The sequence below is a fragment of the Populus euphratica genome, unplaced genomic scaffold, assembly GCF_000495115.2.
Source record: "Populus euphratica unplaced genomic scaffold, PopEup_1.0 scaffold850.1, whole genome shotgun sequence".
Lineage (NCBI taxonomy): Eukaryota > Viridiplantae > Streptophyta > Magnoliopsida > Malpighiales > Salicaceae > Populus > Populus euphratica.
The window spans coordinates 55602-75733 of NW_011500708.1; the positions used below are offsets into that span (position 1 = coordinate 55602).

The 20132-nt window shown below is 34.7% G+C and overlaps 3 protein-coding genes and 1 long non-coding RNA gene across 5 annotated transcripts; 2 read left to right on the forward strand and 2 right to left on the reverse strand.

The window, feature by feature from the left end:
- The first annotated feature begins 604 nt into the window (after positions 1-604).
- Positions 605-4634, forward strand: LOC105116077 (G-type lectin S-receptor-like serine/threonine-protein kinase B120). The gene is made up of 8 exons (XM_011013255.1): positions 605-1724; positions 2179-2463; positions 2915-3022; positions 3111-3349; positions 3437-3647; positions 3759-3996; positions 4079-4226; positions 4334-4634. Exons 1-8 carry the CDS (start codon positions 713-715, stop codon positions 4610-4612), a joined length of 2520 nt encoding a protein of 839 aa, XP_011011557.1. The 5' UTR covers positions 605-712; the 3' UTR covers positions 4613-4634.
- On the reverse strand, positions 4540-5330 carry LOC105116076 (uncharacterized). Of its 2 annotated transcripts, none has more exons than XR_840466.1 (2): positions 5034-5330; positions 4540-4810 (listed from the first exon to the last, which is right to left on the reverse strand). It is a non-coding gene; the product is annotated as an uncharacterized LOC105116076 (long non-coding RNA). The 2 variants fall into 2 exon arrangements; XR_840465.1 differs by having other exon boundaries at positions 5250-5304.
- Positions 5331-12434: 7104 nt separating this feature from the next.
- On the forward strand, positions 12435-18005 carry LOC105116080 (receptor-like serine/threonine-protein kinase SD1-8). The gene is made up of 7 exons (XM_011013259.1): positions 12435-13931; positions 16140-16274; positions 16388-16575; positions 16684-16894; positions 16985-17222; positions 17313-17463; positions 17554-18005. The coding sequence occupies exons 1-7, from the start codon at positions 12662-12664 to the stop codon at positions 17863-17865; spliced, it is 2505 nt and encodes an 834-aa protein (XP_011011561.1). The 5' UTR covers positions 12435-12661; the 3' UTR covers positions 17866-18005.
- A 484-nt stretch (positions 18006-18489) lies between these two features.
- Positions 18490-20132, reverse strand: LOC105116081 (uncharacterized). The gene is made up of 4 exons (XM_011013260.1): positions 19554-20132; positions 19190-19345; positions 18837-19014; positions 18490-18760 (listed from the first exon to the last, which is right to left on the reverse strand). The coding sequence occupies exons 1-3, from the start codon at positions 20076-20078 to the stop codon at positions 18874-18876; spliced, it is 822 nt and encodes a 273-aa protein (XP_011011562.1). The 5' UTR covers positions 20079-20132; the 3' UTR covers positions 18490-18760; positions 18837-18873.

Here is a 20132-nt window from a genome sequence, read left to right on the forward strand (position 1 = left end):
TGACTTTGAATTTTTATTTTATTTTATAAGACCACAAGATACATGCATGAAGTCGAGACTAATTTTTTTTCTTAAACGTTTTTAAAAATACATTCTCATATCGATTTATTGTATTAAAAAAAGTTCTCTATCTATATAGCGGCTTCTTCAAGATTCAAATTTGAAAGTAAGAAAATAAAATATATCTCTTTAACTATCGTACCATTGAATTTATAGAAATATATTCCTTGTGTATAGTAACTATTTAGAGAATTACTCGAGACAAATTTAAAAGACTTTGATTTCAAATATGGAGTCGTGGGATCTGTGCGTTGATAAATTAACAGTACAAATGAAATGAACAAGAATAAAAAATAAGAAGTTAGTCTCTACTAATGTCAATGTCATTGAACATTCATTGACAATTTCCAACCAAAACTCTCCTCCATTCCATTTTAAAGCTTTATTGGTCAAAGATTGGAACAAATTTTGATATCATTGTTTATGGAAGGTCCAAGGATCTACTAGAAACATATGTCAAAGAAGCTTTTCAAGTCTTAACTTGTCAGCCTAGCTCGGCAAACAGGGTAGTCAGCTTCCACCAAAACCACCGTTAGGGGAAGCTTCTTCTTTGAATGTACAAACCCCTGACAAAATCTGTTTATTTTACGTCTTTTCTGCCTTTCTAGTTCTTTATTCTCTCTGAATCTGTTTTTCTCAGAGGTTGTAAAGAATGGTCAGCATGAGCATGATCCCAGTTCTTGTTTTTCTCTTGTCGGTCTCTTATTCCTTGTTGTTTCTAGCTCCCTTTTGCCATGCTGCCATTAATACACTCACAAGAGGCCAATCACTAAAAGATGGTGAGTCTTTGATATCAGTTGATGAGAACTTTGAACTGGGATTCTTTAGCCCTGGAAATTCTAGTTTGAGATATGTTGGTATAAGGTATTACAAGATTCAGGATCAGGCTGTCATCTGGGTTGCTAATAGAGAAAAACCAATCTCCGGTAGCAATGGAGTCTTGAGGATAGGTGAAGATGGGAATTTGTTGGTTGCAGATGGAAATGGAAGTCCAGTTTGGTCAAGTAATGCTTCAGTAGTTTCTAGTAACACAGCAGCGATGCTTGATGTAACAGGTAATCTAATTCTCTCAAGCAATGATACTATTGGTGAGACAGATAAAGCCTATTGGCAAAGCTTCAGTAATCCAACCGACACCTATTTGCCAAACATGAAAGTTCTTATAAGTTCTGCAGAGATTCATGCCTTCACTTCATGGAAATCTGCAAATGATCCTTCACCAGGAAATTTCACCATGGGAGTGGATCCCCGCGGAATACCGCAGATAGTAGTTTGGGAGGGATCGAGGAGAAGATGGAGAAGTGGACACTGGAATGGAATAATATTCTCAGGTGTTCCGTATATGAAAGCTTTTACCACTTACCAATTTGGATTTAAGTTTTCTCGTGAAAGCGATGGAAACTGTTATGTTACATACAATCCATCAAATAATTCTGAATTCTTGAGGTTTCAGATAACATGGAATGGATTTGAAGAGTCGAGAAAGTGGAATGAAAGTGCAAAGACGTGGCAAGTAATGCAATCACAGCCTTCTGAAGAATGCGAGAATTACAATTATTGTGGCAATTTTGGAGTCTGTACTTCATCAGGATCTCCCAAATGCAGATGTATGGAAGGGTTTGAGCCAAGGCATCCAGATCAGTGGAGACTAGGAAATTGGTCAGGCGGATGTGGAAGAAGATTTCACCATGGGAGTGGATCCCCGCGGAACACCGCAGATAGTAGTTTGGGAGGGATCGAGGAGAAGATGGAGAAGTGGACACTGGAATGGAATAATATTCTCAGGTGTTCCGTATATGAAAGCTTTTACCACTTACCAATTTGGATTTAAGTTTTCTCGTGAAAGCGATGGAAACTGTTATGTTACATACAATCCATCAAATAATTCTGAATTCTTGAGGTTTCAGATAACATGGAATGGATTTGAAGAGTCGAGAAAGTGGAATGAAAGTGCAAAGACGTGGCAAGTAATGCAATCACAACCTTCTGAAGAGTGTGAGAATTACAATTACTGTGGCAATTTTGGAGTCTGTACTTCATCAGGATCTCCCAAATGCAGATGTATGGAAGGGTTTGAGCCAAGGCATCCAGATCAGTGGAGACTAGGAAATTGGTCAGGCGGATGTGGAAGAAGGTCTCCTTTACAGTGCCAGAGGAACACTAGTAGTGGTGGAGAAGATGGGTTCAAAACAGTAAAGTGCACGAAGTTGCCTGATTTTGCAGATGTGGAGTCGATCTCCTTGGATGCTTGCAGAGAAAGGTGTCTAAATAACTGTTCATGTAAGGCGTATGCGCACGTCAGTGAGATTCAATGCATGATATGGAATGGAGACTTGATTGATGTGCAGTATTCTGTCGAAGGTGAGGGCACACTGTACTTGCGTCTCGCAGATTCTGAATTAGGTAAACTCTCTCCCATTGTTGTGTTCATTGTTTGTCAACTGATTTAGTAGTTTATAATTAAAATTCATATAGAAGTACTTAGAATTACAACTTCAAGTTTATTGCTATCATCATTGAAAATAAAAAAGGCCAGTTGAATTAGTCTTTGATCCAGTAGTCCTTTCTGGGTTTAGCAACTCAGTTATGGCCCCAGAAAAGCTCCAAATTGTAACACCCAATCCAAGTTTCTTTACTTTTTCTGATCATCATTTTGTCTTAACAAAAATCCGAAAACATGCAGACCATGATAATGAAAAGGTCAAGATGCAGACTCAAGTTTCTAGTTAGTAAATCTGGTTTGTCGTCATAATGAACTACGTGAATTAGATGAAGAAAAAGATGTGAAATCCTGTAACAGTTTATTCAAGTTGCCTTCTATGCTGGATATCTTCTGATTTGTTTATCGATATAGGTCGCAGCAGGATGCCTACGTATATGATAATACTAATAGTTTTGGCTGGACTGGCCTTCCTAGCCATATCTATATGGCTTCTGTGGATGCTCAAAAAAAGTCTCAAAGGTAAGAATCTCAGTTTCATTATCGGTTAAGAGATCTCTTCCGTCTTGATCAAGAAATGACATCTTACCTTCTTAATTTTTATCTTCAGTTATGCCAGCGGCTACGTCAGCTTTCACATCAACAAAATGCGAATTCCCAGTTTATGATCTGAGCAAAGGTAAAGAGTTCGCAACCGATGCTTCTGGATCTGCCGACCTTGTTATAGAAGTGTGCCAAGTAAATGGTTCAGATTTGCCAATATTGAGTTTCAACTGTGTAGCAGCTGCAACAGATAATTTTTCTGAAGAAAACAAGCTCGGACAGGGAGGATTTGGCCTTGTCTACAAGGTGAGTATTTATGTTGTACATCTATCAGAATATAACAGAAGCTGAATTGAAGTACTAAATCTCAGTATTGTTCATATTAATTAATAGGGAAAGCTTCCGGGAGGAGAGGAAATAGCTGTAAAGAGGCTTTCAAATATCTCTGGCCAAGGCTTCCTGGAATTCAAGAATGAAATTATGCTGATTGCCAAATTGCAGCACAGAAATCTTGTTCGATTGTTAGGATGCAGCCTTCAGGGTAATGAGAAGATGCTGATTTATGAATATATGCCAAATAAAAGCCTTGATTACTTCCTTTTTGGTGAGTTCTTCCTTATATTTAGTGCTTAATAGAAAAGGATTGTTAAAGCTCAAAACAATGATTTGTACCAGGCTTGTTAATTGTTTCTGATTCCTGTGATCGCAATGGCAGATCCCGATAAGCAAGCGCTATTAGACTGGAGTAAACGTTTCGCAATTATTGAGGGGATTGCCAGAGGTCTTCTTTATCTCCATAGGGATTCAAGACTAAGAATCATTCATCGAGACCTAAAGGCTAGTAACATTTTGTTGGATGAAGAAATGAACCCAAAGATTTCCGACTTCGGCATGGCCAGAATATTTGGGGGAAACCAAAGTGAAATAAACACAAACCGAGTTGTTGGAACATAGTAAGTTTGATATCTATGAGATTGCTCGTGTTAAACTCTAATCAACAATATGATTTTTCTGACTGTCACTTGTATCTTGCAGTGGTTATATGGCACCTGAATATGCAATGGAAGGCCTATTTTCAGTGAAGTCTGATGTTTATAGCTTTGGAGTACTACTCCTAGAGATTGTGAGTGGCCGAAGGAATACTAGCTTCCGTCAAACAGAACGCATGATCCTCATTGCTTATGTAAGTACATGCAAAATGTCACCAATTTAGGCTCTGGTTTGAGATACAACACAGCGTTTTTTACTGCTAAGTTTTCACTCGCTGATCCAATTTCCGACTGATTGCAGGCATGGGATCTTTGGAATGAAGGTAAAGCAATGGACATAGTTGATCTTTCCATCCGAGATTCATGTGATGAAAACGAAGTTCTGAGATGCATACAAATCGGCATGTTGTGCGTGCAAGATTCTGCACTTCATAGACCATGCATGGCATCAGTTATGGTTATGTTGGAGAGCTGCACAACAAACATTCCATTGCCTAGGCAACCCACTTTCACTTCTGTCAGGGCCTCTATAGGCCCTGAAATTTCTCTGGAAGTGCATGAAGTAGCATTGTCAAGCTAATAACACTCACAAAACACACTTCGACATAGCATATCATTGCTGCAATTTTCTGGTACAAAACTCACACACGGAAGGGCTTACAATGGAGGAAGACACACAAACTGCTGCTGTTTCTTCTTCTCTGTTACTGCCCCGGTTTCTGCTCACTTTCGACTGCTACCCACTGCCCTTCTCTCAATAATTTCAGCTCCACGTAACCTACCACTTGGAAAAAATAATACACTTAACACACCTTCAACTCTAGCTAACATTAAGCTAACTCTAGCCAATTAGCCTTACAGCACAGTAACATTAACAGTTGGTCTTGTCGGAAAAAAAGAGATGATATTTGTATAGGTATTTTGTCAATCAATTTCTTACATGAACAAAAAACAATTTTTTGTGGTTTATAAATTGATCCTATTGTTTGTTTTAATTTAACCTTTTTATGTGTTCTAAGGAGAAAATTCAGTGATAACCATTGAGGTAGTGGATTGAGAGCAGACTCATCACAGGTTTAGGCCAAGAGCACTTTCACAAGCAGAAACTGTTACCAACCATTTGTGCAAACCAGCCACCATTGTTTACCACAATTTAATTGTAAAATGATACTTCAATGCTTGTTGCAAGCTCAGGAAGAAATGTAATGTGGATGTACCATGAGTGACACATGCTTAAAAACTGCATATCCTGTCGATAATCTCCACCTGTAAGTATAAAACGATTACTATTATAAGTTGAGAAGTTTGCCTGCCTATCGAAGAAATTTGATCATAGAACATTAAATTTTGTGATCTAGAAAAAGTTGACAACTCTTAGGTGCATATCATAGAACAAAAGATTTTTAAATAATTTGTTCTACCCGATAGAATGTTCATTTATTGTACGCTTCTCCTATGTATACAGCCTGTGATCAGGATATATTCAACCTGTCCTATGGATTCCAGTCTTGATGAATGCCCAAAATCTCTTAGACTCAACCAAGAACAATCCGATCGAACTCCTACGAGTGTCACCTATCCTAGATTGTATAGAAACTAGAAAGTGAAGTTGATTTATTGTAAGAGTACAGAAGGGATTGCAACTACAAGAAAAACATGAAAGTTGAATATTTCTTTCTTCTAGTTGCTGCTGACTGAAATGGCAGCCATGCATCATATCAATCAACAGGCTGAGCTTTCTTCATTTCACGCGAGCACAAGATATAGAATTTTCCAAAAATGAAAGGGAAATCGATGTGTATGCATGCCAGGAATCCCGAAGATTTTCTTTTGTTTTTGCGAGGAAGCTTCACCATTTGGTCCTACAGATTCTATAATTCATCGAAAGAAGCTCAACAATTTGCCAAGGACAATATTTTCGTCGTCATAAACAAAGCTTGTGGGACAAACTTAGCTTTATTCTTCCAATTATTCCTTTTCAGTTTGACTTCGAGTAAGATATACACTCGAATTAGTTTACGTTTAAATATATCTCTTCGATTTTCAGAACAGATCAACGGATTGACATTTCACAATTTGATCACTTTGGATTTATAGAAATATATTCCTTTCTACAGTAACGATATATTTAGTGAATTACTGGAGACAAGTGTAAAAGACTTTGATTTAAGTATGGAGTCTTGGGGTCTGTAAATTGATAAATTAATATTCCAAATGAAACGAACAATAACAAAGAAGAAAATTCTCACATGGTTGGCATTTTGTTGAATATGATTTAGATAGGTGGTAAGGCAACCATAGCCATACAAGTCCACTTTTTGGACTTTGGAAATATGAATATACGTGTCATAATCCGATTCTTGAATCTATAATTGACATATATAGACAAGGTTTCATATCTATACAAATCTAAATTTATTTACAATCTTATTTTTTAAACAACTTAATCAAAATTCAACGTAGCATTAACAACAAACTATCTTTATAATATAATTTAATTATTTTAATACAAGAGTTAATATAATTTCATAGTTTTGGAGCATTAACTAAACATAAAAGAAAGGTACAAATTTCAACCAAAAAACAGGTTCAAAAAATCCAACAAAAGTGACCTGTTATCAAGCTATGATCCAACAAAAGTGACTTGTTATCAAGCTATAAGCCTGAAAATAATAATTATATAAGGGGGTGAATTCAACAACTCAATGAATAGATAATGTTTAATATACATACACGAGGTAATACAACAATGAGAAATATATATACATTGGCTTTAGGTTCTTATTGAAAGGTTCCTCAAATAGACCATAACAAGAATATCATAAGGTAAAACTCGTTAGAAAGTCAAAATGCAATGAGCATGAGGCTTCATATTATGGGATGATTAGTCCACACAAGTTGGTGAGTCCCCCAACCAACTAGGGTTCAGATACGATGTGAACAAAGACTAATATTATCGTGTTAGTATGGGTATCCTGATTGTCATTGTAACACCCCACCTCACTAACAAGATATTGTCCGCTTTAGGACTCCTAGTCCACCCAAATCCAGGGCTTTCACCTAGGTCCCTCTCACGAGTTTGTTCTTGGCAGCCATGCATGACCCGAAAACACACCCTACTAGTTAAAGTGAGCATGTACTTATAAGGCCCTGACTTTGAATGCTCGCTTTCGATATGAAATCTTATAATCCCCCTATCTTAAGACAAATCGTCCTTGGCTCTGACACCAAATGTAACACCCCACCTTACTAGTAAGATATTTTCTGTTTCAGGCCTCCTAGTCCACCCAAATCCAGGGTTTCCACCCAAGTCCCCCTCATGGGTTTGTTCTTGACAACTACACATGGTCCCAAAACACGTCTTACTAGTCAAGGTGAGCATGCACTTATAAAGTCCTAGCTTTGGACGCTCGCTTTCAATGTGAGATCTTACAATCCCCCCACCTTAAGATGAGCCGTCCTCGGCTCTGAAACCAAATGTAACACTCTATCTCACTAGCAAGATATTGTCTGTTTTGGGCCTTTTAGTTCACCCAAATCCAGGGCTTCCATTGAGGTTCCCCTTATGGGTTTTTTCTTAGCAGCCACACATGGCTCCAAAACGCGTCTTACTAATCAAGGTGAGCATGCACTTATAAGGTTTTGGCTCTAGACGCTCGCTTCCGATGTGAGATCTTACAGGCATACCATAGGTTTATAATAACAATCAAACAGATATATTCATATCTTAAGACTCAACTCATAACATCAATCAAATGATGAGCTATCAATTCAGAAGCCAATTTAAAATATATATTGGTTCATATCAAGAATTCAAATTCAATAATTAATCATGTTTTATCATAATAAGGATAATAATCAACATATATATTATCAAGAACATAATCCAATTCATATTAACAAATCAAATATTTATAATATTTTTCATGTATATAAAAAATTATCTACTCACCTGACTCAAAATCAAACAGAAATAAAAAACAGATACTAAAGAAAATCCTACTAACATCCTGCCTATAAAATATCAGGATTATCTGAATACAAAGGAGACATATTCAAGAATGACTTGAAAGAATATTTAACCTATTTAATACACTTGACTAATAGTATATTTCGTAACCCTATATGTTTTTGAACCAACTAGTCAATTTTTCTAAAAACCTAACATTAAATAGTTTTTTTTCAAAATCCAATCCATAATAAAGAAAATATTAAAATTATTAATAATTCACTAAATAACCCTTAATTATTAGCTAGGCACTAATATGGAATTTATTATATTTTTAAGGGTTAAATTGTAACTTTTGTCAAATTAAAAGACCAAACTAAAAATATCATAAATACATGACTATACTAAAATTCTGACCATATTTAATCCTTAATTATGTCCAAAATATCTTATTATGCTCCAGGGATCATTCTGGATTTTTCTCCAAATTTTATGGTCAAATTGTAATTTTTTATCAAAATAGAGGACCAAATTGACAGTTTTAAAATTTCATAACTATACTGGAATTCTGCCCATAATTCATACTTTATTCCTTTCAAAATCTTGAAATATTCTCCAGGGACCAATCTGTAATTTTCCAAAGTTTAGGGATTAAATTGTAATTTTTATAAATTGAGGGATCGAACTGAAATTTTATCATCTTCAGCCTCAAACCTAGAATTTCCACAGACTACCTACTATTCTTTCCAAATTTCTAACTCAAAATTCATCATTTACACAATTCATAACTTAAAATCATCACAATCTTTCATAATCAACTAAATAATCAATTACCCATAACAATCAACCCTATAACATTCAAATTAATTCATCAATCAAAATCAAAACAAAATCTTCAAAACCCTAACATTCATCAAAATCAAAATTTAAAGCTAAAGAATACATATTATACACATTAAAATATAAATCTTACCTTTTTAACTTATTTTCTTCAATTTCTTTCTATTTCCCTTCTAATTTCTCTCTTTTCTATTTTTTTCTTCCTCTTTTGTTCTCTTTTCTTGTCAGTTTTCCACTCTTAATTTCAAATCTCTCTTATAACACCCCACCTCACTAGAAAAATATTGTCTGTTTTGGGCCTTTTAGTCCACCCAAATCTAGGGCTTCAACCCAGGCCCCCCTCACGGGTTTGTTCTTGACAGCCACATATAACCCCAAAACATGTCTTACTAGTTAAGGTAAGCATGTACTTATAAGGCTCTAGCTTTGGACGCTCGCTTCTAATATGAGATTTTACAATCCCCCCCACCTTAAGATGAGTTGTCATCGGCTCTGATACCAAATGTAACACCCAACCTCACTAGTAAGAGATTATCTACTTTGGGCCTCCCAGTCCATCCAAATCTAAGACTTCCACCTAAGTTCCCCTTATGGGTTTGTTCTTACCAGTCATGTATGGTCCCAAAACATCTTACTAGTCAAGGTGAGTATGCACTTATAAAGCCCTGACTCTAGATGCTCGCTTCCAATATAAGATATTCTTACATCTCTATTTTTTTTACTTTGTATTTATATTTATCATCTTTTTATTCAATTACTATAATACTCCTAATTTAATTATACTTACTCTTTAAGTTTCCAATAGCTTTGTTATCTTTTTCTATTTCTTAATTCAAAACGTTACAATCTGGCCTTAGCGAAGCAGCAATCTAGCATTAATTAATGAAATATTACAGCCAAGAATTTTACTAGTTACTAATAATTTGAGAAATTTTTAATTTAATTTAATTTAATTTAAACCAAATATTGAGAAGACTAATTAGTCAATTGTTATTGTGAGATGTTTAACAAACATAATGGATTGAGATATAATATTATTCATATATAATTGGACAGGGAGATGAGATCAACTCAGTTACATATTGTACAAAGGGAAAAAGCAAATACTATGTTTAGGAATATAACAGCTTCTGTTTTTTCATGCATTTCATTTGAAGAAAAAAAATCAAATTAATGATTTTTTACTGTTTTTTTAATTTTTTAATGTATTAATATTGAAATAAATTTTTTTAATATATTTGAAAAAAATATCATATACAACAAACGTTACTTCCGTGATGAATTTGGCGATCTCTTTATTTCAATTATTTTGAGAGGCAGCACATGACTTGAGGTGATGTTTCATCCTTTTTAATTGACTTCTTAGCTTCAATGATTGCTATGTTGAATTTGATTATGAGCTAAAGGCATGCATGTTTATGCAACTAACAAAAAGCTTGTTTATGAAATATTTCAAGGATTGGATTCATGTTTTTATGAAATTTCTCCAGTTTATCTGTATTAGGGGTTTTTCTGAGAAATCTAAAAAAAGCCTTGAACACGTTAATGCTCAATTCTCTGTTGAATCCTAAGATAAAAGTTTTATCAATCTTGTCCCTGAGGTTGGGTCATTCTACCCATGTTTTTTTACCTTTTCTTTCAAGTTCTCTTATGATGCTATTGGTTGGGAAATATGATAGGATAAAAGGACGCAATGAGAGAAATTGTAGGGACCCAGTTGATAAAATATTTTGTTTCAGGACCTAAGGATTAAATTGACATTTTCCCGATTTTTCTTATTGCTTGCAGCTTCAATTCCTTAGAATTGTCTTAAATAATCTAATCCACGATTTAAGGAAATATAAGGTATGATTGCTGCCTGTGTACAAAGACAAAGGTGTAGCTGCAGAAAGTTCACATCACCAAGTCATGATCATCAACACTTGAGGAAAAATAAATTACTTGATTATCACCGAATTGGAGTAGACACTGCCAAAGTCACATTCAAAAGGGAGTTTTTATTTTTTATTTTACTAAATAAAGACAAGCTATAACTCGAGATTTATATCGAATTATTGGCATTACATAGCAGTTTACAAGTCTACGAAGCCGTTGAATTGTTTCACTAGATTCGAAAAATTAATTAATGAAAAGGATAGAAAAATACAATCCAAAAATAATATAGCAACATGACTTGCAGTCTCAACCACAAATTCTAATTCAAGAATTGGTCCAACCATTTGGTTTGGTAATTTAATGCTATCTTTGTCACCCCTTTCAAGGTAAATATCAACTCAAGCCTCGGGGAAAAAAATTCCTTTAATTAAAGATGCAATGATATGAGAATTCTCGAGGCATAATTTTGAACCAAAACATATAATTTTTAAATTAAAGGGATCAAATGAAAATTGAAAAAACATCACGAGGCATTTTTCACCAAAGGCTCTGAGTGAACAGTGCCAAGTTAAAAAGGGGTTCTATTTTTCCCTCACTTTTTATTTTGTTCCTCTAATTCTTAATGTTTTTGTCAACGAAAAAACTGAGTTCTCTTTTTACAAAATAAGCATCAATCTAGTATTGAATTCTTTTTTTTGGATAATATTAAGATAACTACCTCAACCTAATAATTTAAATTTATAAATAAAATTTCAAATATAATTTATATTATTTTTTAGTATTTCCATCAAATAAATAAATATTCTTTGAATTTGAAACTTGTTTAAATTTATATTATTTTATATTTAATTTTTATTAAATAAATAAAAATAATATAATTTGAACTGTGATTATTTAGTTATTAAATCTTTAATATTATATTAAAAAATTATTTCAAGTCAATAACTTAATGTTTTTGTAAAATCTCAAGATATCATTTATATTATTCTCTAATAATAATTTAATAAAAAATAAATTAAAAAAATTATCATAATATACTGGGATAATAACATGATCTGCAAAATTTTCACATCTTTTAGTTTTTTTTTAACAAAAAAGAAAGTTAACTACACATGGATAGGATCTAAGAAAGTAAAAAAAGGATCATCCAAGCTTTGTAATATTAACGAAGACCCTTTCACAGTCACAAGTCCAATGCCATTCATGCATAGTGTGTACTCTTCCACCAACAATATTCTACAGAAAGCAAAAGTTGAAAGTTAGATCACCTCCCCCATTCATCTCACAAGTTAAATAATTGAAGAAGCCCTGATTAGGCCCAGACATGCCACATCCATGTGTTTTATGCTCTCTCTTTTTTCTTTTTCTTTTTTTTTTCATTTTAAATATTGATATGATTTAATAAACTGACTTGATGATTATGGTATGGGAATTTAAATTATAAGATTAAGCAATGAGAAATAAAATTCAGAAAAAATCTTCTAGTCCCAACATAAATAACTCACGTTTAATTAAATCAGAATGAAGAATCTACTTAGAAACTATACTTAAAAGAAGAATATTTGATACTGTGGTGTAAAGTTTTTTTTTAAAATATTTTTTGTTTATTCAATTTTTTATATTAATATATTAAAATTATTAAAAAATACTAAACAAATATAAATATAAAGCAAGAAAAATATATTTTTAAGAGCACCGAAAAAAAAACTATAATAAAAAGAAAGTTCAAAATTTAAATATTGATGTAACCTTTTCAAAGAAAAATAAAGCAGACCAATACATTCAAAAAAGCAAAAGTGTCAACAATCAAAAACACATGCTTTCAAGAACAAGACAATTTTCCCTTTTCTTCTCTTCCTAGCAACCATCACCATGTATCTTCGAGATGAAGAAAGCAAAATGCCTGTAAACACACACTAGAGACACAGAGAGACACCAAATTAGCGAAGCATAAAATCTAAAACAATGAGGCACCATTATAGCACAACTACTCTGTTCTTCTTCATCACTTTCCTTTCTCTCTTCTCCTCAAAATTTGCCTCATCTCTAGACACCTTAACAGCAACACAATCTCTCATAAATGGCCAAACTCTCATCTCCACAAGCCAGTGCTTTGAGCTTGGATTCTTCACTCCTGGCAATTCAAGAAACTGGTATGTGGGGATATGGTACAAGAACATACCAAGAACGTACGTGTGGGTTGCTAACAGAGACAACCCTATTTCAAACTCCTCTGGAACCTTCAAAATCTTCAATCAAAGCATTGCTCTATTTGATCTAGCAGGGAATCTCGTATGGTCATCCAACCAAACCAATGTGAGAAACCCAGTTATGCAGTTGCTAGATTCAGGAAACCTTGTATTGAAAGAGCAAGAAAGTGGAAGTGGTCAGTTTTTGTGGCAAAGTTTTGACTATCCAACTGATACTTTATTACCTGACATGAAGTTAGGCTGGGCTCTGAACACAGGTCTAGACAGGTACTTGAGTTCTTGGAAAAGCAGTGATGATCCTGGTACAGGTGATTTCTCTTTCAAGTTAGAGTATCATGGATTCCCTGAAGTATTCCTGTGGAAAGATCATGAAATTGAGTATAGAAGTGGGCCATGGAATGGACAAAGATTTAGTGGTGTACCAGAGATGAAGCCTCTTGATTACCTGAGTTTCAATTTTATCACTGCGCAAGATGAGGTATATTACTCGTTTCACATAGCAACCAAGAATTTATATTCAAGATTGACAGTTACTTCATCTGGGCTGCTCCAACGATTTGCATGGATTCCAGAGACACAACAATGGAATAAATTTTGGTACGCACCAAAAGATCAGTGTGACAACTACAGAGAATGTGGTGCATATGGTATTTGTGATTCGAATGCCTCGCCAGTTTGCAAGTGCTTGAAGGGTTTTCAACCTAAGAATCATCAGGCATGGGATTTGAGAGATGGGTCAGGTGGGTGTGTTAGGAAGACGAATCTGGAGTGCTTGGAAGATAAATTTCTGCACATGAAGAACATGAAATTGCCACAGAGCACAACATCATTTGTGGACAGGAGTATGAGTCTTAAGAATTGTGAATTGTTGTGCTCAAGGAATTGTTCTTGCACTGCTTACGCCAACTCAAATATCAGCAATGGAGGGTCTGGCTGTGTGATTTGGACCGGTGAGCTCTTTGATTTGAGGCAATATCCAGAAGGTGGGCAGGATCTTTATGTTAGATTAGCAGCTTCCGATATAGGTATGTTCGTAACTCTCTTTATTCGTTTCTAGATGGAAACAAATGCATACAATAAATTTATTTTAATAATAATTTTAAAATAACTTTTTATCTTTTCAAAACAAAAATAAAAAAAAAATTTCTTTATTTTTTTTTTTGGGTCCCAAAACAATAAACAAGCTATATCTTAAATCGAATTTTACTATATTCATGTTGGAGCCATGGATAATGATCCAACCCTCACTACATAAATCCATGAAGACAAATGTAATCTATGTGAGCTAACTTGAGCACAAACTATTAACTTATGATGATTATTAACTAGGAAGAAGAGGAAATAAATTTTAGGTCTGAGAAATAAATGTGTTGGTGCAAGGAATGTAAGATTACATTAATGGATCAATGACTTTGCATCTACCCACCTTGTGGTTCACTCCTGGTGTGGTGCGTTGCTTGTTTTTGAAAACAAAAAGGCAAAAGCCATCTTATGCAAATTCCAAGTAAATATCATCAAGAAGAAACCAAATTGTTGGTGCCTAGATCTTCTACTGATTGCTATCAATGAACCTTCTTTTTTTGTTTTTTATCCTGGCCGTCCATTATTTGGATCCCACTACTGAGTGGGCTCCAAGTGTTTATGCATACATATGTGTTTATTTGGTTCAAATTATTAATTTTTATTATTATTTTGATGAATATTTTAAAAAATTATTATTATTATATTCTCAAACATTTAAAAATTTAATAATAATTAAACTAAAAACTAGAAATTCAGCTGATAAGTCTCTTTGACGGCTGGCTCAATATATTTTATTGGCTTAGTTTTTATATTTGGTCTAATAAAGATGGCTATAATGATTATATATATGTATAATTTTTTTTAATTAATATAAATATTTAAATAAATTTGTATATATTTTGATTAATTTTATATTTTAAATTGGTATATATTTTGATTAATTTTATATTTTAAAATTAATAATTATATAAAATTTTAATGGATTATCACATTAATAATCACAAAACTTAAACAAATCCCTTGTCTTAAACTTTTATTACTTTTATTACTGTGTCACCGAGATGGTTGATGATTTTGTTTTTTTTGCTTTTTCTAAGGATTGTCAAGTAGGCCCCATTTATTAAAAGTTGGGTCCAAATAATCCCAGCGGTGATGGGCCGACATTATTGACTTAGTAGGTTCATATTGGTTTACAAAGATGGCAGTCCTTTTCATACCTTTTATTTACAAAATCAAGACCACTATTAATAAGTATTCATTTGGACCCACTATTTTTTATTTTTTCAATTTAATCCTCTAAAGTCAGTTTTGGAACTTTCGACAGGTTAGAAAAATTGACAAAGAAATGCATGGGTTAGATTTGCTATCTTTTCTTAAATCCCATCAAGGCATTAGGATGATTTCCCCCCATTTCTTAATGGTATAAGATTAGGGTACTTTTTAACTTTCGAAATTCTCAAGGCATCAAGATGATTTCCCTCTATTTTTCTTGTCACGGTATCATATGAGCTTCTACGCTTTTTAAGTTATTTTAAAATTATTTTTTTTGAAAAAAATAATAAACTAATTTTTTTAAAAAACACTCTACACTTAATAATATAAGATTAAGATTAGAGTTTTTTTAATTTATTTTACAGATTATATCTTTTATCAAGTCTTACTTAGTTTCATGCATAACCATAACTACTATGAATAGAAGTTTTCACGATAAATGATGAGCTGGCCTACAAGCATGTGGATGATTTTTTTATACAACATTTCTCAAGTAAGATATGGTTATCAAGCATCCATTTGGTTGATTCTTAGAGCTGAAAACTACACATAATAGTTTCCAGAAATCATGGCCAGAATGAAAGCCACGGCAGAAAAGCAAGTAGGTGACCCACAAGGACACTTGTTTCCATGGCCATGCGCCGGACCTATAATGGCTACTTATTAGTCAATGTTAGGTCAAGTGTTCACATTTCTAACATGGTCTTAACTACACTGGAAAAAAAAAATGAGGGTGATTGATTTAGAAAACGCAAGTGAATGAATATCTTAAGCCTCGTAGGATCTTCAAGTCAAGGCAACAAACACTCTTGGCATGATGTAGTGGAATCAAGACATGAATTTGGACTAAAGATGGATAACAATCATCCTCAAGCTCGTGCATTTTGGTGAAAGTGTGCCCAAATGACCAAGACTATTAACAAATCTGTTCTTGTCAGGTGATGGAGGGAGTGCAGACACTATAATTATTTGCATTGCTGTTGGCATTGGCATTTTAATATTATCACTAACTGGCTTTTCCATATGGAAGAGGAAGAGATTGCGGAGTGTATGTAATGGAACACAGCAGGAAGGTAATGTCAAATTGATTCAAGAACTCAATAAGGCAAAAAACTTGTATAAAAAGAAAGTAGTTACTGTATTATGTTCATCCATGATGAATTTGTCTTGCTATCTCTAAAACCAGGTCCTCAAGAGAGAAGCCAAGATTTATTGTTAAATGAGGTGGTTATAAATAAGAAAGACTACTCTGGTGAAAAAAGCAAAGATGAACTAGAACTGCCACTGTTTGATTTTTGTACAATAGCAGCAGCTACCGGCAATTTCTGTGACGAAAATAAACTAGGAGAAGGTGGTTTTGGTTGTGTTCACAAGGTAAATTCTATTGTTAAGATAATGTAGGGAAAGAATTTGGAACGATTATCATTAGCTTTAATGCAGACCAAAAGCGTGACCCTGACAGAAAGTATGTGACAATGCCAGGGTAGGCTAGTAGAAGGCCAAGAAGTAGCAGTCAAGAGGCTGTCGAAGAAGTCTGGTCAGGGAACAGAAGAATTCAAGAATGAGGTAAGGTTAATTGCAAGGGTTCAACACAGAAATCTTGTTCGACTGCTCGGTTGCTGCTTTGAGAAGGATGAGAAGATCCTTATTTATGAGTTCATGGAAAACAGAAGCCTGGATTCTGTTCTATTCAGTTAGTCCCTTTTAACATTTGGTTCTCTTTTGCATCTCATTGATTAGATTTGAATTCAAGCTACTTATTTTGGTAAAAATATTGTTACAGATAAGGCAAAAAGCTCTCTACTAAATTGGCAGAGGCGCTTCAACATCATCTGTGGGACTGCTAGAGGACTTCTGTATTTACATCAGGATTCCAGATTTAGAATTATCCACAGGGATCTCAAAGCAAGCAACATTCTGCTTGACAGGGAATGGACTCCAAAAATATCAGACTTTGGCATGGCTAGAATATTTGGTGGAGACCAAACACAAGCAAACACCAGGAGGATAGTGGGAACATAGTAAGTACTACAACTAGATTTCTTTACTGCCTGAAGGCTGCAAACCTCACTTTCCTCTTCTTATCTAACTGTCATATTGGTTACATGTAGTGGCTATATGTCTCCGGAATATGCAATGGATGGGCTATTCTCAGTGAAATCAGACGTTTTCAGCTTCGGAGTTCTAGTTTTGGAGATTGTATGTGGGGAAAAGAACAGGGGGTTTTATCACTCAAACAGTGAACTTAACCTTCTTGGGAATGTAAGTATACAAGTGCATTTCAGCGGCTTCACTTCTCATTGAAAATGAGAGACTTATTGATCGGCAAACATTGAACTTGAAATATTGCAGGTGTGGAGGCAGTGGAAAGATGGGAATGGATTGGAAGTGTTAGATAAATCAGCTGGCAGTTCATATAGCCCTAGTGAAGTTTTGAGATGTATACAAGTAGGCCTTTTATGTGTCCAAGAGCGAGCAGAAGATAGACCAACAATGGCTTCTGTAGTGTTGATGTTGAGCAGTGAAACTGCATCAATGCCCCAGCCTAAAACTCCTGGATATTGCCTAGGAAAGAATCCATTTGAAACTGATTCCTCTTCAAGCAAACAAGATGAATCATTCACTGTAAACCAGGTTACAGTTACAGTGCTAGATGCTAGGTAAAAGAAACTGTATAACTCTTCTAGCATATTTGTATATTCATAGATTTTGTTATACCTCACCAGCTGTTGTGATTTACAGTTTTTGTGTATTGGTGCATCTCCTTTTGATAACAAGTGTGGGATATCCATGTTTAATTTATAGTTTCTACAAGCTATAAGCAACCTTGGATAGGTTGTTTTGTCACAAGTGCACACAAAAATTGAAACACAAACATGAAGTTATGAAATGCTGTAGTTTGCTCGACATGTAAATCAATAACACAAGGAATTCAGAAAGATTAGATCCCATATAGCATATTTGTGTGTCTCGTGAGTTTTTGAATGCTACATCAAAGGCTGCAGGAATTCAGAAAGATTAGATCCCATTTAGCATATTTGTGTGTCTCATGAGTTTTTGAATGCTACATCAAAGGCTGCAATTCGCTGTTCTTGAGTATTAACAAGTAGCCTGAGTCTGAGAATTCACGATGATTAGAGTGTCAACCGATGCAAGAAATTAAAGCCCGTTTCTGATCGACATTACAGATTTAAGATTGCCGGCAGACACTCTTGGAATCTAGCTACAGGCCAGAAACATATTTGTAAGACGTCCGAAAAGGAACATGTAAAAGATATTACTGTTATACCAGGAAACAGAAGACAAGAATCTCAACAAGTGCTTTCAGGATCTGTTTTCCATGTCTCTTTGCAGATTCTAACTTGACAGACTAATTTTCTATCCAATTTTGTAAAAACACAACGCACTCAGATGAAAAGTAATTCATCCAGAGAAAATTAGACTGTAGAGTAAATGAATACTATCAACAATATCAATCAAAAAGGCCAAATTATGACCTAAGAAGAATTATCACAGGATCAGAATCATAGCCTTGTCTACAAAATCATCCTGAAAAAATCTGAAACACAGAAGATTAGAACTTGAATAAGAAACATAGAGACTATTGAGTGCAACTTTGCAAGTAATATCAGTACCTGGAATCAGCCTTCTTAGGCGAATCAGATGCACATTCTACATGATTTTGTAGTAACAGTTCCCTCTAGAGAGAAGGATCTGATATCGTTTGCCGCAGGGACACTTGAAGTGAACGATGAAGCAATCCCCAGATTTCTCCACACAAACAGATTCTTCGTAATCTTTCATTGAATCACTCTGCATCAAACATATTATTCACAATCTTTCATTAAATAAAATCAAAACACACTCCAATTTAAAAAAAAAATCATCGAACAGTCGAAAAGAATCGACAACTCAGTAATGAAACACAAGAATCATAAGTTCATTTTCGTGTCAGGACAAACGAAGAAATTAAGGGTAACAGTTTTACCTTTTCAGTTGCATCAGGAGGGTTATCTTCAGGGCCTAATTTCTCAGCTTCTTCTTCAAAATCACATGGCTCAGCAAAAACTTCATCAGTGTCGGGCATAATTTCGTCCCACCATTGATTTATTTCCTTCATGCTATCCCTCATCTTCTTCAGCCACTGTTAATCACCATAAATTTCCCAAACCCTCGATTATAATTATCTTAAAGCCACAAAATCCTCTCTATATCCCAAGAATCCCAAAAAAAAATATCTAAAAGGAAAATTTCCAAGAATCACATTTCCAAGAATCTTTTTATCATCTTCTTAATTAAAAGATGCAGATTAAGACAATTACAACAGAAACTAGTCAAGAATTACTACCAACCTTGAAACTGGAACCTCCATTGGAACTTGAAGACCTTGAAAGGCTCTTGTCAGGAGAAAGGTCTGACACTGATCTTCTCAACGGTGGCTTTGGAGGCAGAGACGCACTTCCCTTCTTGGAACTCCCCGGTGGCGATTGTGCTACCAAGTTGGCCACATTTGGCGGGGAACAAGGATCAGAAAAGCAGCGGAGGAGGACAGGGTCAGCACTGCAAATGGGTTGGAGAATCTTGGAGAAACCCGATACAGAATTAGGAGCATTGTTGTTGTCGTTAGTAGTAGTGGTTTCATGGGGTTCAACAAACAGTTTCTTGGGTTTCTTTGTGAGGTGGTCTTGTGGGTTATGGTCAGGAGACCTGCGTTTGTTGTAAGAGGAAGAGGCGGAGCAGCCACAAGTAGTGCAAGGAGTACTGTGGTGGTGGTTGTTGGTAGAGGAGTCAAGGCGGAGAAGAGAGAAATCAATGGATTCATCTTCTAAGTTGTTGGCTGCGGGGATTTGGAATTCTTGAAGATTAAAGTCGCACATTTCTATGATCTTTCTGCGGCGTTTCTCTCTGATCTTTCTTTCTCTCTTGGAAGG

What these genes read in the sequence shown, in the direction of transcription:
- LOC105116080 (XM_011013259.1), top strand. Translation starts at nt 12,662, where the DNA reads ATGAGGCACCATTATAGCACAACTACTCTGTTCTTCTTCATCACTTTC. An exon ending in ATTAGCAGCTTCCGATATAG is followed by an intron (nt 13,932 to 16,139) that starts GTATGTTCGTAA and finishes TGTTCTTGTCAG; the next exon opens with GTGATGGAGGGAGTGCAGAC. An exon ending in GTTTTGGTTGTGTTCACAAG is followed by an intron (nt 16,576 to 16,683) that starts GTAAATTCTATT and finishes TGACAATGCCAG; the next exon opens with GGTAGGCTAGTAGAAGGCCA.
- LOC105116077 (XM_011013255.1), top strand. Translation starts at nt 713, where the DNA reads ATGGTCAGCATGAGCATGATCCCAGTTCTTGTTTTTCTCTTGTCGGTC. An exon ending in TCTCGCAGATTCTGAATTAG is followed by an intron (nt 2,464 to 2,914) that starts GTAAACTCTCTC and finishes TTATCGATATAG; the next exon opens with GTCGCAGCAGGATGCCTACG. An exon ending in GCATGATCCTCATTGCTTAT is followed by an intron (nt 4,227 to 4,333) that starts GTAAGTACATGC and finishes GACTGATTGCAG; the next exon opens with GCATGGGATCTTTGGAATGA.
- LOC105116081 (XM_011013260.1), bottom strand. Translation starts at nt 20,078, where the DNA reads ATGTGCGACTTTAATCTTCAAGAATTCCAAATCCCCGCAGCCAACAAC. An exon ending in ATGGAGGTTCCAGTTTCAAG is followed by an intron (nt 19,346 to 19,553) that starts GTTGGTAGTAAT and finishes GGTGATTAACAG; the next exon opens with TGGCTGAAGAAGATGAGGGA. An exon ending in CTCCTGATGCAACTGAAAAG is followed by an intron (nt 19,015 to 19,189) that starts GTAAAACTGTTA and finishes TGTTTGATGCAG; the next exon opens with AGTGATTCAATGAAAGATTA.